General features: G+C 43.2%; 7 protein-coding genes across 7 annotated transcripts; 3 read left to right on the top strand and 4 right to left on the bottom strand.

Moving 5' to 3' along the window:
- Positions 1-669: 669 nt before the first annotated feature.
- On the bottom strand, positions 670-1,787 carry BYT42DRAFT_549552 (carbonic anhydrase; the record flags this gene model as incomplete). Its single annotated transcript, XM_051566082.1, has 5 exons — positions 670-736; positions 812-986; positions 1,054-1,149; positions 1,233-1,400; positions 1,469-1,787. The coding sequence occupies 5 exons, from the start codon at positions 1,785-1,787 to the stop codon at positions 670-672; spliced, it is 825 nt and encodes a 274-aa protein (XP_051419032.1).
- A 1,691-nt stretch (positions 1,788-3,478) lies between these two features.
- Positions 3,479-3,787, bottom strand: BYT42DRAFT_477930 (uncharacterized protein; the record flags this gene model as incomplete). The annotated part of the gene is made up of 1 exon (XM_051563650.1): positions 3,479-3,787. A coding segment is annotated over one exon (309 nt), but the record flags the coding sequence as incomplete, so codon positions are not given.
- Positions 3,788-4,969: 1,182 nt separating this feature from the next.
- BYT42DRAFT_586564 (cyanate hydratase) lies at positions 4,970-6,340 on the top strand. Its single transcript, XM_051570076.1, has 7 exons — positions 4,970-5,199; positions 5,282-5,346; positions 5,405-5,471; positions 5,547-5,653; positions 5,714-5,810; positions 5,868-5,918; positions 5,984-6,340. Exons 1-7 carry the CDS (start codon positions 5,194-5,196, stop codon positions 6,053-6,055), a joined length of 465 nt encoding a protein of 154 aa, XP_051419034.1. The 5' UTR covers positions 4,970-5,193; the 3' UTR covers positions 6,056-6,340.
- Positions 6,341-6,528: 188 nt separating this feature from the next.
- Positions 6,529-7,420, top strand: BYT42DRAFT_586567 (iron-binding zinc finger CDGSH type-domain-containing protein). Its single transcript, XM_051570077.1, has 6 exons — positions 6,529-6,669; positions 6,728-6,738; positions 6,811-6,856; positions 6,931-7,027; positions 7,086-7,210; positions 7,274-7,420. The coding sequence occupies exons 1-6, from the start codon at positions 6,604-6,606 to the stop codon at positions 7,391-7,393; spliced, it is 465 nt and encodes a 154-aa protein (XP_051419035.1). The 5' UTR covers positions 6,529-6,603; the 3' UTR covers positions 7,394-7,420.
- BYT42DRAFT_586573 (ribonuclease P 40kDa subunit-domain-containing protein) lies at positions 7,307-9,101 on the bottom strand. The gene is made up of 8 exons (XM_051570078.1): positions 8,894-9,101; positions 8,691-8,829; positions 8,557-8,631; positions 8,401-8,496; positions 8,207-8,332; positions 7,934-8,138; positions 7,734-7,877; positions 7,307-7,676 (listed from the first exon to the last, which is right to left on the bottom strand). The coding sequence occupies exons 1-8, from the start codon at positions 9,020-9,022 to the stop codon at positions 7,466-7,468; spliced, it is 1,125 nt and encodes a 374-aa protein (XP_051419036.1). The 5' UTR covers positions 9,023-9,101; the 3' UTR covers positions 7,307-7,465.
- Positions 9,102-9,223: 122 nt separating this feature from the next.
- BYT42DRAFT_617945 (uncharacterized protein) lies at positions 9,224-9,964 on the top strand (the record flags this gene model as incomplete). The annotated part of the gene is made up of 2 exons (XM_051572224.1): positions 9,224-9,437; positions 9,513-9,964. 2 exons carry the CDS (start codon positions 9,224-9,226, stop codon positions 9,962-9,964), a joined length of 666 nt encoding a protein of 221 aa, XP_051419037.1.
- A 112-nt stretch (positions 9,965-10,076) lies between these two features.
- BYT42DRAFT_129348 (uncharacterized protein) lies at positions 10,077-10,667 on the bottom strand. The gene is made up of 3 exons (XM_051562185.1): positions 10,474-10,667; positions 10,324-10,416; positions 10,077-10,252 (listed from the first exon to the last, which is right to left on the bottom strand). Exons 1-3 carry the CDS (start codon positions 10,558-10,560, stop codon positions 10,190-10,192), a joined length of 243 nt encoding a protein of 80 aa, XP_051419038.1. The 5' UTR covers positions 10,561-10,667; the 3' UTR covers positions 10,077-10,189.
- Between the last annotated feature and the right edge of the window lie 456 nt (positions 10,668-11,123).

The raw sequence follows: 11,123 nt of genomic DNA on the forward strand, positions 1-11,123 counted from the left end.
GCAGACATATACCATATTTCTAATTTATATCGCTTTCCTTCTATTTGCTAACCTGATCTAAAGAAAAAATCACAATCGTTGCAGAGGTGTTGGATAAAGCTGTTGATCAACGGTCAATCAGAGACGCGGGAATAGTTGTTTTATGCTCGATCTTTTTTTTTTTTTTTCTTTGCAGGAACTTTTCCACCAAAACGTCTTTTATCTATCATACTCTGCATTGTTCATAGCCTTTCTTTGTTGAGACACTTACCACAAATTTTAAATGGAGAAGAAATCACTTGGATGCGATCGCAAGCCTCACTAATTCTAGTCACGAGCAGTTCTTTCCTTCCAAGAGCTAATTTGCTCTTGACAACTGACCAGAAGTGCTCAGTTGGACTTAGTTCTGGAGAATATGAAGGATGATAGACGAATCGATACTCGGGAGTGAAGATATTTTTCGATATTCATTGAGTTATGAATAGGAGCATTATTCATGCCAAGATGATGTCCTTTCATTTCTGGATACTTGTCGATCTCATTAAAGAGTCGCGTTCACAATGCTCAATGAACCAAGATCGTTATGCTTTACAATATGTCGTTTATTTTTATTGAATATAGGTATTTATTACAAAGATGCGGAAAAAAGAAGTAAGCGTTGGCAGAAAAGATGAAATTTTAGCCAGGCAGTTAGTGATGATAGATGTTTTGAAGGGGTTCAGGATTGCTGACAGTCCAGTCGAGCTTCTTGGCAATACTATAAAGAGAATAAGACGATTTATCAGCCAAATGAAAAACGCGATTTTCCGTGCAGCAATGTATAAACACTTACCCGTCCTCAATATCGTAGGCCCAAGCATGGATCGTAAGCTTCTGACCTCTGGCCCAAGCATTCTGCACGATGGTGGAGTGACACACGTTCTTGGCCGAGTTGATGGCATTCAATTCCACCAGTTTGCGGATACGCTTACCATCACTTTCCAAGGGCTCAATCTCGCCAACATGCACTGTCAATAAATGATGCGTCAGTATACAGCTTTCCTCTTTTTAACCCGCTTTTTACAAATACTTTACATCGATAGACATCTTTGATGGATCGAAGCCAGTTGTCGATCAAACCATACTGCTCCTTGCCATAAGCTGCTGTGACACCACCGCAGTTGTAGTGACCTGTGAATACCGAGTACCAATACGAAACACAATGAGTATCAAGAAGGACGTTTTCGGTTCATGCGCATGAGAAAATAACCTACCGCAAACAATGATGTGTTGAACCTTGAGAACTTCGACGGCGTATTGAATCACAGACAAACAGTTCAAATCGGAATGGTTGACCACGTTGGCGATATTTCTGTGGACAAAAATCTCGCCTGGGCCCAATTGAACAATTTGGTTGGCAGGCACACGAGAGTCCGAACAACCTACAGTTATGGTAAAAATGAGACAGCTGAAAGAGGAAATGATCGACCAACCCAGCGATTTGTCTTACCAATCCACAAGATCTTGGGTTCCTGACGAATAGCGATATTTTTGAAGAACTCGGGATCCTCGCGAAGCACTGCTGCAGCCCAGCGACGGTTGTTGTCAAGCAAACCATCAAGGGTTTCGTCGGAAACATCAAACTTTTGAATAGCTGATGTATTGCTAATGGGGGCATTGCAATCGCAACAGTTGTCTTCGTTTCGATGAGAGGTCAGAATCAAGGGTTCAATAACAATGTCAGGCGAAGCATGATGACGGTGGTGATGGTGGTGATGTTGCTGAACAGCTGGGGCAGAGGCCTGTGCTTTCGAATCTTCAGAGCTCATACTGACAATAAATGAATGTGTATCAATAGAAAGAGACGGAACAACAGAAGAAAAAAGAAAAGAAAAAAAAATGGACGAGTCCAAAAAAAAATATTTTTTTTTTTTTGGTTGGGGCAAGACAAGGTCCTGGCACCCATCCTTTCGTCCGCATTATTGTGCACATTTTTTAATTTCCCAGCGGGATGGACGTAACTCGAGTGCCTTTTTTCATTTCCGAGTCGCTTCTGATTCGTCAACCATCACGGCGATTTTTGACACACCTTTCACAAATCATGTCAAGGTCCGCATCGGGGTTACAGAAAAAGCTTCTTTACTTCTACTCTGGTTATTTATGGCATTGGCCAATGTGTCATGACGTTGCCATGCTTCCATATTTACTTTACAAACAAGACCAGACAATCCCCATGGAATAACATGATTAGTATTTATGAAATTTCATAAGCATGGAATGAACGTCTGTACGTTAGCACGATGCTCTTGGCTGTCAAGCCAGCTCCAAGATTTTTCTTTGGCCTTTTGAAACACACGGCGATCAAAAATATTTGACTCTCTTGTACGGCCTGGCAGCCACGCAAAAAATGAATTCATGTACAAAAAAAAAAGAGGTGACCCCAGCAGAGATAATAAAAATGCTTGTCACACAGTATGAAAGCGCTAGATTTTTAATCCGAGGACTCCCCAAAAGGATGGAATCAGAATCAGAACGAAAAGCTTTTGGGAAGGGACAAGGTGAGGGAATTGCGGCAGGCGGGATGGCGGAGGAGTAAACATCGACCAATGAAAAACAGGGCCAATGACGGTCCGTAGCCAAAAAATGAGCCATACCCCATTGTCCCCATTTTACGACCCATGGGCAGGGAAATATTTGATCCAAAAACCCGAAATTTGATTGGCTTTGTTTCAATCATTATTGGCATGGACACGGACCCTTTATCGTACCTCACCGTTATGCGTATAAAGAGCCCTTTAGGATATCCATTGATAAATCCTTGGATAAGATAGGGTATGGCAAAACTTGAAGCGCCGCCAAAGTGGAGGAGGATTGCTTTATCAGCTTTTTTCCGCTTTAAAAAGCGATAAAGACGGTGGTCTTAGTTTCATTCAACATGCAGCAAGTCTTATAAGACTGTCCAAGAAGAAAGAACCAGAAAAAATTAGAAGGTATTTTTATAAAATTGCACTATCGGGGACCCTGACCCACAACTTGCACGAAGTCGGGGAAACGTATGTACATCGGTGGGTTGTTCATAGGTGGCTCGGTGTCAAGTCTCCCTTATAAACCTCTGACGCCGTAGCATGCCTTTTTTTCGGATGGGTTGTGGCGCCATGTGCCTATGGCAATGCTTATCAGCAGTCGCGGGGGTGGGTTCGGGGAACAAGTTTGGTAACTTGGCCAGCCAACTTGTTGGTTTGGGGGTTCACCGGGACTGGTGGTATCTGATAAGTTTTCTTTATAAAAATTTGAAATGAAATGAAAAAAATGGAAAAATATTCGTTTTATTGGTCGATCTTTTGGGAGATCAAGGACTTTCCTTCTAATCATGCCAACACTGCATGCTCATCTTGACCTTTTCTCTCTCCCGTCTGTTTTGCCCTCTACAGAAATTGTACTACAATTTATGGCATATCACACTTATAAAGTTACAAAGGCTATTCATATTTATTTACACGGAATTTTGTTTGCTTTTGAGGATTTCCTCTTCTGCTTGTCGAGTGCGCTGACCTGCTTTGGCTTCCATCTCGGGATCACCGGCAATATGACCGACAGTTTGCTCTAAAATGCCCATCATGCGATTATATTCTCCGTGCACTCGACTAGGTTCACCATTCGCTGATCGTTCAGCAGCACTTTGATACACGTCATTGGCCCATCCTTCAGTCGATCGTCCAGCTGTTTCCCATGAATCAATTCCGGCCAAATTGCCAACTGCTGCCTGTAGTTGACCCGCACGGCGCCAAAATGCGCCTTTGACTTTGGCTATTTCTGGATCTTCTTCAGATGTGGTAGATCCAGTTGCATTAGTAGCTGTGTTTGCTTTAGGCTCTTGACTCAAAGTACTCTCGTTAGGGCCTGGATGCGTATGCGGTAAGATATTAGGATCGTCTGGTACGTTCACAACAGCACTAGGCGCTTGTGGAAGATTACTGGAGTTTGGTTGAGACGACATGATTAAAGGTCATCAAAGAGATCTTTTTCTTTTTTTTCCTTTGTGGCCAATTTTCCTGCATTTTTCAACCCTTGCATACAAGTTATGCTTTATATGATCATCGATTTTTTATGTTTCATGATGTCACAGAGACGTTTTTGGACGTGATATTCTTATCGTGTTTCCTTATTTAATCGTTAGCTTTTCATGCATTCGAAGTATCGTGAAATCCCAATTGATCAAATTATTATGCTATAACAAGTCGATGTTAATATCGACGTATTTTTTTTTCTATAAACAGCTATGACGATCAACAGAGCAACACAAAAGCAGCTACCATGCAACCGTTTCAAAAAATTCCGAGACAACCGACAACCGTATATAATGGCACAAACCGTGACAGCACCCTTTAACCGCTTCAAAGGAGATCATACAGCTGCTGCGCTGCTGCTGACTTTCCTGTAACTCGATGCGCTCGATGATCAGCGCGGCATAGGCTGTTGAGTACATATTGCTGTCAGCAACCGTGCGATTCGATCGATATGAAGGTCTCACTCCGATGCCGTTGGTTCAACATCTTCCGAAAAAATAGGAATTTGAACCCTCAGAGTAACCAAGGTCCTGTAACAAGGCCAGTAAAAAAAATATTGGGTAGATCGTTCGTGAACCACATCAATCGCCCGTATTTCAAGCTTTTGCGTGCTGACACATCAAGATCTGAATATACGCGTTGTACCAGCTGCCTGTAGTTTTACATGTCAGTTTACGGCGTTTGAAACTCTGCACAACTACACTAAATTATCTTGGCCAAGAGAAAAGATAGACGCCACGCATCATGACCTGAAGAGTGCTGTCCGCGATCGCCGCTGCCGTTCGAGTGGGTCGGATATTAGAGCCTTGGAGCGCGTGTGGACTTGGTCTAAAGGCGATCAGCTTGCACCTAAGAATTCATAACTCTGCAAGGCTCCTTTCGTGATCGTTTCGTTGTCTCCATCGGGCGCTTCATGGCAGATGACTCGAGGAGACGGGCTGTCCTTTTCTTTTTCTTTTTTTTTTTTTTTCAAGCGAATACGGATGGTTTGATTGGCTTGTAACACCCTATTTTTCATTGGCCAGCCGTTGGCGGACTATGACTTGCTTTTCATGGAGTTATGCTCTCATCACATCAGAGCGTGAGAGTAATGATTATGCTAAAACGTCATTCAAAACCCTAATGCAGGTTACTGCACACGACCACATTCTTTCTTCCACTTGTAACCATGAGTGTACGTTGCCCATTGCCTAAAAAATGCTATTCCCCACCGTATCAATTTTAGCCTATTGCCTGATTTTAACGTTTCATGATAGACCGCTCCACATCTTTCAGCTCTTCACACACGCCTATTCCAGGCTAAAGACGAACGTAAACTTAGGTAACCTCTCTTTCAGCTTCATTGTTACAGCAGCGAACTGTGACTAAACGCGACACAGCTTCAACGATATCGGACAAAAACTTGGACGCGATGAGGTCTACGTTGCTGCCATATTCTACGGCCAGGTAAGGATCGGTCCATACAAACCAGTAGATACAACAGTAGCAAAAACATGCCCCTGATACTGGTCAATAATATAGGCCAAGCCCAACGATGAGGAGTTGGAAGGGTTGTCCAAAGTGCTAAATATTCCTACGGCTCATCTCAAGGACGAACTGGGTAGTCATTTCTATCCTAGCCGTGGCGGGTAAAAGATTTATCTAGTGTCCTTTGTAATGCAGCTTAGGTTGACCAATGGTTTCGGCAGTTTGACACAGATGCCACCTACAGACCCTACTCTTTATCGATTCTACGAGATACTGCAGGTATATGGCTACCCATTGAAATCCGTCATCCACGAAAAGGTATGGACTGCATATATCTGGCTTTCTACCGTTTTTTTTTAACCGATCACATCACAGTTTGGTGACGGTATCATGTCTGCCATTGACTTTTCAGCCAAAGTAGACAAGGTAAAAGAGGATTAAAATTGACAACTGCCCTATGTATACAACTAATGGGAATGACGTTTGCAAAGGTTGAGTCGGAGAAAGGTGATCGCGTTAAAATTACGCTTGACGGCAAATTTTTGCCTTACGCCAAATGGTAAAAACATCTGTGTATCTCGAAGCTGTAAATTGTTGTATCCGTGCAACAAGTGGTAGATTCTTCTCAACCTATTGTACAATTCAGTGTCTACTACTTTGTGAAATAAATTACGTTATCCGGATTGCTCGCTTGTAGCTTGGCCGTCTACTGGCAAAACACATTTAAACCAATGGCATCAAAAGCCACATTGGGTGAAATAATCATGGCTTCAGGACGCATTGCCATCATTGGTGAATAAAGGTTGAACCACTGATTGAAGACACGGTACAACCGTGATGCCTATCCGCAAGCCACTCTAAGCATACCATGATATACATTGGAGGAATGAGAAGATCTTGTCACACATTGTTACGCCGCTCAAATAAACATAGGGGAAAAAAGTTTCCAGCTGTGGCCAGCGATGGTGTAACCGAGATGTAACGGTTTTTAAAGATTCAGTGACCGTGTGCGGAAGCAGTTTTTTCTCTTCGATCTGTTTACATTGTAGGGCATACTCCTTCCTTGCCTTATTTTTCTTGAACCCTCCCCACTCTTATAATCGCTAATCAAATGGCAGAACCTCAGCCCACCTTTGTACAAGCCAAACCTTACAAGGTTGATCTGGAACCAGGCAAGGTAAGCCAAACTGTATTTTTGATCTTTATCAAATTCACTCACGTCTTGTTTATCTCAGGATTACTATTGGTAGCCTTTTTGTCCAAGATTCGTGATGGCTTGATGTGATGCTTTTTCAGGGCTAATCAATGATGAAAATAGGTGCACTTGCGGTGAATCCAAGAATCAACCCTTTTGTGACGGTAGTGTGAGTCTTCTATACCTCTGCAACGTCTACTACACCCTTCGAGTTCTCTAATGATGGAATTAAAATGGAGGTAGCATAGAGCTGCTGGTCAGTTCAAGCCAAAGAAGATCACCGTAGACGAAGCCAAAACCTATTTCTTGTGTGGATGCAAATACACGCATGACCAACAAGGTAGAAAACCGCAGACATATGACTCTTTACGCAGAAAAATACTCACAGCTTTCGGTAGGATTCTGCGACGGCACCCATCGCAAAGAAGAAGGCATCAAAAAGTACAATGAATTCTTATTGAAGGCCAACAACAAGCTGAAAGAAGAAAAGGAAACCTTCCTCAAGGCCCAACAAGATCTCAAGGTAAAGGTTTCTACTAATGTCACCTCCGATCTGACCGCTGACCCTGGTCTCCCTTGAACATAGGTTCAATTGGAAGCGGCTCAAAAGAAACAAACGATTGCCAATATTGTGGCTGTATTATCCACCGGCCTTGTCGCTGTTGGTATTTTCGCCAAATATTTTGCGCTTGTCAACAAGCAATAAATGATGTGATTTTTTTTTTTTTTGCGGTTAAAATCTATGTAAAAGGAGCTACGATATGTACATCTGTTTTTCTCATCGATAATTGCTGTGATGACTGCCATAGGCCACATAACTAACCGCTTTTTGGGTGTCATTCTCGCATGGTTGCAGGAAGAACGTGTAATCGTTCTCGCCGTTCAAAAAGTGGTAATGCTGGGTATCATTCCAAGTGAATGGTGAGTCGCGAAAACCCCACACCGTCAAGGAAGCCCAGCTTTCGACAGCGTGCCCCAACATCATTTTTCTGATAATCGTAAATGAGAGGCGAGGAATTTCTTCACAGGTCATGGATCATGCTTACCTCAGGTTAATCATGACCTGTTTGATGAAGGATGGTGGGATAAGCCCTTTCCATTGGACCAACGTTCCTTGGGCGTTTTGAACCGATGGCTGCGGTTCCTTGTACACTGAAATATAAGGTTCGGATCGATCACTGTCTCTTAATCTGTTGTTCATTGTTTTGTCAGAACTCTCATTCAACAATCAAAAATGCTTACTTACCGTTTCGCTCTCACATGTGCGAGACCAAGCCATTCCATTGCAAGAGACACTCGGTGCAGCCAATCATCCACTACTTGTCCGTCCTGATTTAAGCCTTCAAAAGATGGGATATTCACGCCTGATAATTCGGTGTATTCGCATTGGAAAGGCACTTTCTCAGCCCTAATATTCTTTGGCCATGGGATATCTTCTGTATTGCCGGTTTCTGTTGACGGTACCCAGTCAAAATAGACGTTGATATAGTGCCATGACACCCGATCGCGTTTGACTCACCTGTGTCAATAAGAGCAGCGACTATTTTGAATGGACGGTCCAAATTGTTTTGGAGACACCATAGTAATCGATCGTATCGCTTGTCGCCAGGTTTCATCTTGGCATCCCTAAGATTGATCTGGACAACTGTTTTGGGAGCCATTAATATATACGGATAGCCTCACAGGTGTACAGCTGTTGAACAGAAAACGTACTATGTTTTTGTCTTCGTACGTCTCCCCTGCTTTGCTTTCGGCCCTCCAATCCCAATTCTTCGTATGTGGACTTTAGCAGGCTGAACGTCAGGTTACCTATAATCCGAGCGATATGAGAGAACGTCGCTCACCGCCTCGATATAAAAATGTACCAACCATTGAGATCCAATACGACAACGTCGTCCGTGTCCAATTGTGTATCGATACTGTGAAAGATAAAACGTCGGCTTGCTGTGAACTCTGTTAGCTCAAAAAGCACCTAGTTCTCAAGACTGAAATGGCAAACGTACGCGACTGAATCTGCAGATCACAAAAACCAGGTTCCAAAAGATCAGACAGTTTTGCTTCCACTTTGTAGTAGGCGCCAACATCGTGCTGCAAATGCTGGCGTGCCTTGTCTGCTGTGCAAAACGGTAAAAATATAGCGAGCTGGTCGACAATCTCGCTCAGTCAAAGTTGGTTGGTTCCAGTGAATCGCGCGCGGTGTACGTACCTTGTGATTGAAAGGATGGTTGTCGATCGTCGCTTGCCACTCGATCGTGTGTTTGTTCAAGTCAAGGGCTGATACGTCGGCATGACCTGTTGGTATTTCCGGATGGTTTAGGTAGGCTGCTTCACTCATTTGGCGGGACAAAGAATACGATGAAGTTGACTGGCTGAGTGTCAGTAAAGCAGAAGAAACTGGTAAGACTTGATGAAAGATAGTTAGAGTGTGATGTGACGGGCTTTTCCTCCCAATTTTTCTGTCAAATTCGCTGGCAGAAAGCCAGCCAGCGGCGAAGCTATCCATTATCCCGTCTTTGACATCTTTTTTCTGAATGCCATGCATATTGAAATTGCACAAGCTGTTGACTTCTTTGGAAGATTACTGAATACAAAGATAGACCATGACGGTCTCTCCCGATTTAAAGAAGAGCTGGCGATTATTCTGAAGCAACGATTTGCAGATCATTGGGATCCACAGCAACCTTTTCGAGGCAATGGATATCGAGCCATCAACAACTTCAATGGGCTCCTTGATCCCGTGCTTGGCAAAGGTGAGCTTTCTGACACTCTGTTGTTTTTAAGCTGAAATTGGATTTATTAATACTTGAGTACGTATGGGTTTCCAGCCGCCGAACAAGCCAAAGTGTCTGCAGCTTCCATACATACAAATTTACCGCGCGATTTTGTGTTATGGATCGATCCTTTCTCGGTGTCTTACCGTGTAGGCGATCACGGCAACATCATGACCCTGTTCGAGGACCGTTCCCGTGGAAGAATTACGTTCAAGGTGGATCCTTCAATAACGAACCATGGAACGCCCAGCGCCACGGGCAACGGATCCGGGAATGGAGCCAACGCTAAAGAGGCTATGACCAACGGTAACAGTCCACTTTTATCCTTCATCCAGCCTCGTACTTCCACGCCGATCCGTATCTCTCCTCCAAGCAGTCCCGAAATGATGAAACTGAAAACGCATCTTCATCAATCCTCTCCCCTAGCCAAACAAGTTCAGACCCAACAACCGGTGTCGGAAGAAAATGATGACGATAAACAGCACAAACTTGTGATGGCCAACTAAGTTCCGCATTGGCAAACCCTTGATCCCATTTCCTTCACTTGGTTTCCGACCTTTTTCTCTCTTCTTATATATAATGCTTTGTCTTTATTTTGAGCCCTCCTTCGATGATCGAATTTCCTTGGTTCATCATCCAGTACATAGTCCCGCAGATTTTTTTTTTCTTATTCTCTGTTCTCGTTCTTTGTTTTTGTTTGTCTATTATTTCACACTAAATAAATGATAAGATTAAAAGCTTCCTCTACGTTGTAAATGTTCTCGAGCCGATGTACGAAATGAAGTGCTTGGATTCTAACAAAATCGAAATGGTTATTTTATGCACGGGTTTTTTTTTTCGGTTAGATTCGCGTTGATCAACCTACCCTTTGTATGTCGGCTTCGACTATCCTTTTCAGACCAATAAATATGACAGCGTAAAAGGTTCCAAGGGCGAGAATGACATATATAAATCGTTTCTACGGGGGCGTTTGTGCGTCAACTACTCAATCAACGTGACGAGGGTATTGCCTTACCTCTTCCAGAATCTGTTCGAGTATGCGTCGTGATGCTGTTAAATAACCCAACCAAAAGGCAAGCACCACCCCGACGAGTATGTGCATACGCTTAATTTCGAATCGAGTTCAGCACCATCCAATGAAAAGAATGTGATGATGAGCGGGGGACGGTGTGCAAGCCGAGATGGAGGAATCCAAAAAGAAAAGCACACACACAAGTTTTTCTTTTTTTTTTTTCCCTCTTGGTGATACAATGTCTGTCGCTCTGACATTGCGGTAATTGAAATCATTTCAAAGCACCGCGTGCCTTTCTAAATTTGGACATCTCTCGCATCGCCACACAGAAACCTGTACGCTTCCAATGCCCTGTAATGTTTCCAATAGATACCATGTAACTAATATGCGAATTGTAATATATAAATGAACTAGTTTGATACCAATTAAATAGTATATTTTTTGATGCACTGATGTCCGTAGACGGGCACTGAATTGTGGGATAAGGACCCGCTGGGCACTGACGGATAGGCGGATGAGCGGATTACCAACGGTTTCGGAGCTTGTAATATCACAATCCGGCCAATGAGAGAGTATACGATTTTTGTATTTTAAATGCGATCGTGCGCTTGGGTGCAGTGTCACTGTAAACCATTTGCCTGCCGCAGTTAGGT

This window comes from Radiomyces spectabilis (assembly GCF_025331425.1).
Source record: "Radiomyces spectabilis strain NRRL 2753 chromosome Unknown BYT42scaffold_15, whole genome shotgun sequence".
Taxonomy (NCBI): domain Eukaryota; kingdom Fungi; phylum Mucoromycota; class Mucoromycetes; order Mucorales; family Radiomycetaceae; genus Radiomyces; species Radiomyces spectabilis.

Excerpts from the sequence above, each read along its gene's own strand:
- BYT42DRAFT_586564 (XM_051570076.1), top strand. Across the intron at positions 5,472-5,546 it reads CTGCCATATTCTACGGCCAG|GCCAAGCCCAACGATGAGGA; the intron begins GTAAGGATCGGT and ends TCAATAATATAG. Across the intron at positions 5,919-5,983 it reads TTTCAGCCAAAGTAGACAAG|GTTGAGTCGGAGAAAGGTGA; the intron begins GTAAAAGAGGAT and ends ACGTTTGCAAAG.
- BYT42DRAFT_586567 (XM_051570077.1), top strand. The coding sequence starts at position 6,604 with ATGGCAGAACCTCAGCCCACCTTTGTACAAGCCAAACCTTACAAGGTT. Across the intron at positions 6,857-6,930 it reads AACCCTTTTGTGACGGTAGT|CATAGAGCTGCTGGTCAGTT; the intron begins GTGAGTCTTCTA and ends AAATGGAGGTAG. Across the intron at positions 7,028-7,085 it reads ATACACGCATGACCAACAAG|GATTCTGCGACGGCACCCAT; the intron begins GTAGAAAACCGC and ends AGCTTTCGGTAG.
- BYT42DRAFT_586573 (XM_051570078.1), bottom strand. The coding sequence starts at position 9,022 with ATGAGTGAAGCAGCCTACCTAAACCATCCGGAAATACCAACAGGTCAT. Across the intron at positions 8,497-8,556 it reads TGTCGTATTGGATCTCAATG|GTAACCTGACGTTCAGCCTG; the intron begins GTTGGTACATTT and ends CTCGGATTATAG. Across the intron at positions 7,878-7,933 it reads GCACATGTGAGAGCGAAACG|ATTAAGAGACAGTGATCGAT; the intron begins GTAAGTAAGCAT and ends AATGAACAACAG.
- BYT42DRAFT_129348 (XM_051562185.1), bottom strand. The coding sequence starts at position 10,560 with ATGCACATACTCGTCGGGGTGGTGCTTGCCTTTTGGTTGGGTTATTTA. Across the intron at positions 10,417-10,473 it reads TCGAACAGATTCTGGAAGAG|AAACGATTTATATATGTCAT; the intron begins GTAAGGCAATAC and ends ACGCCCCCGTAG. Across the intron at positions 10,253-10,323 it reads TCGAAGCCGACATACAAAGG|AATCCAAGCACTTCATTTCG; the intron begins GTAGGTTGATCA and ends CGATTTTGTTAG.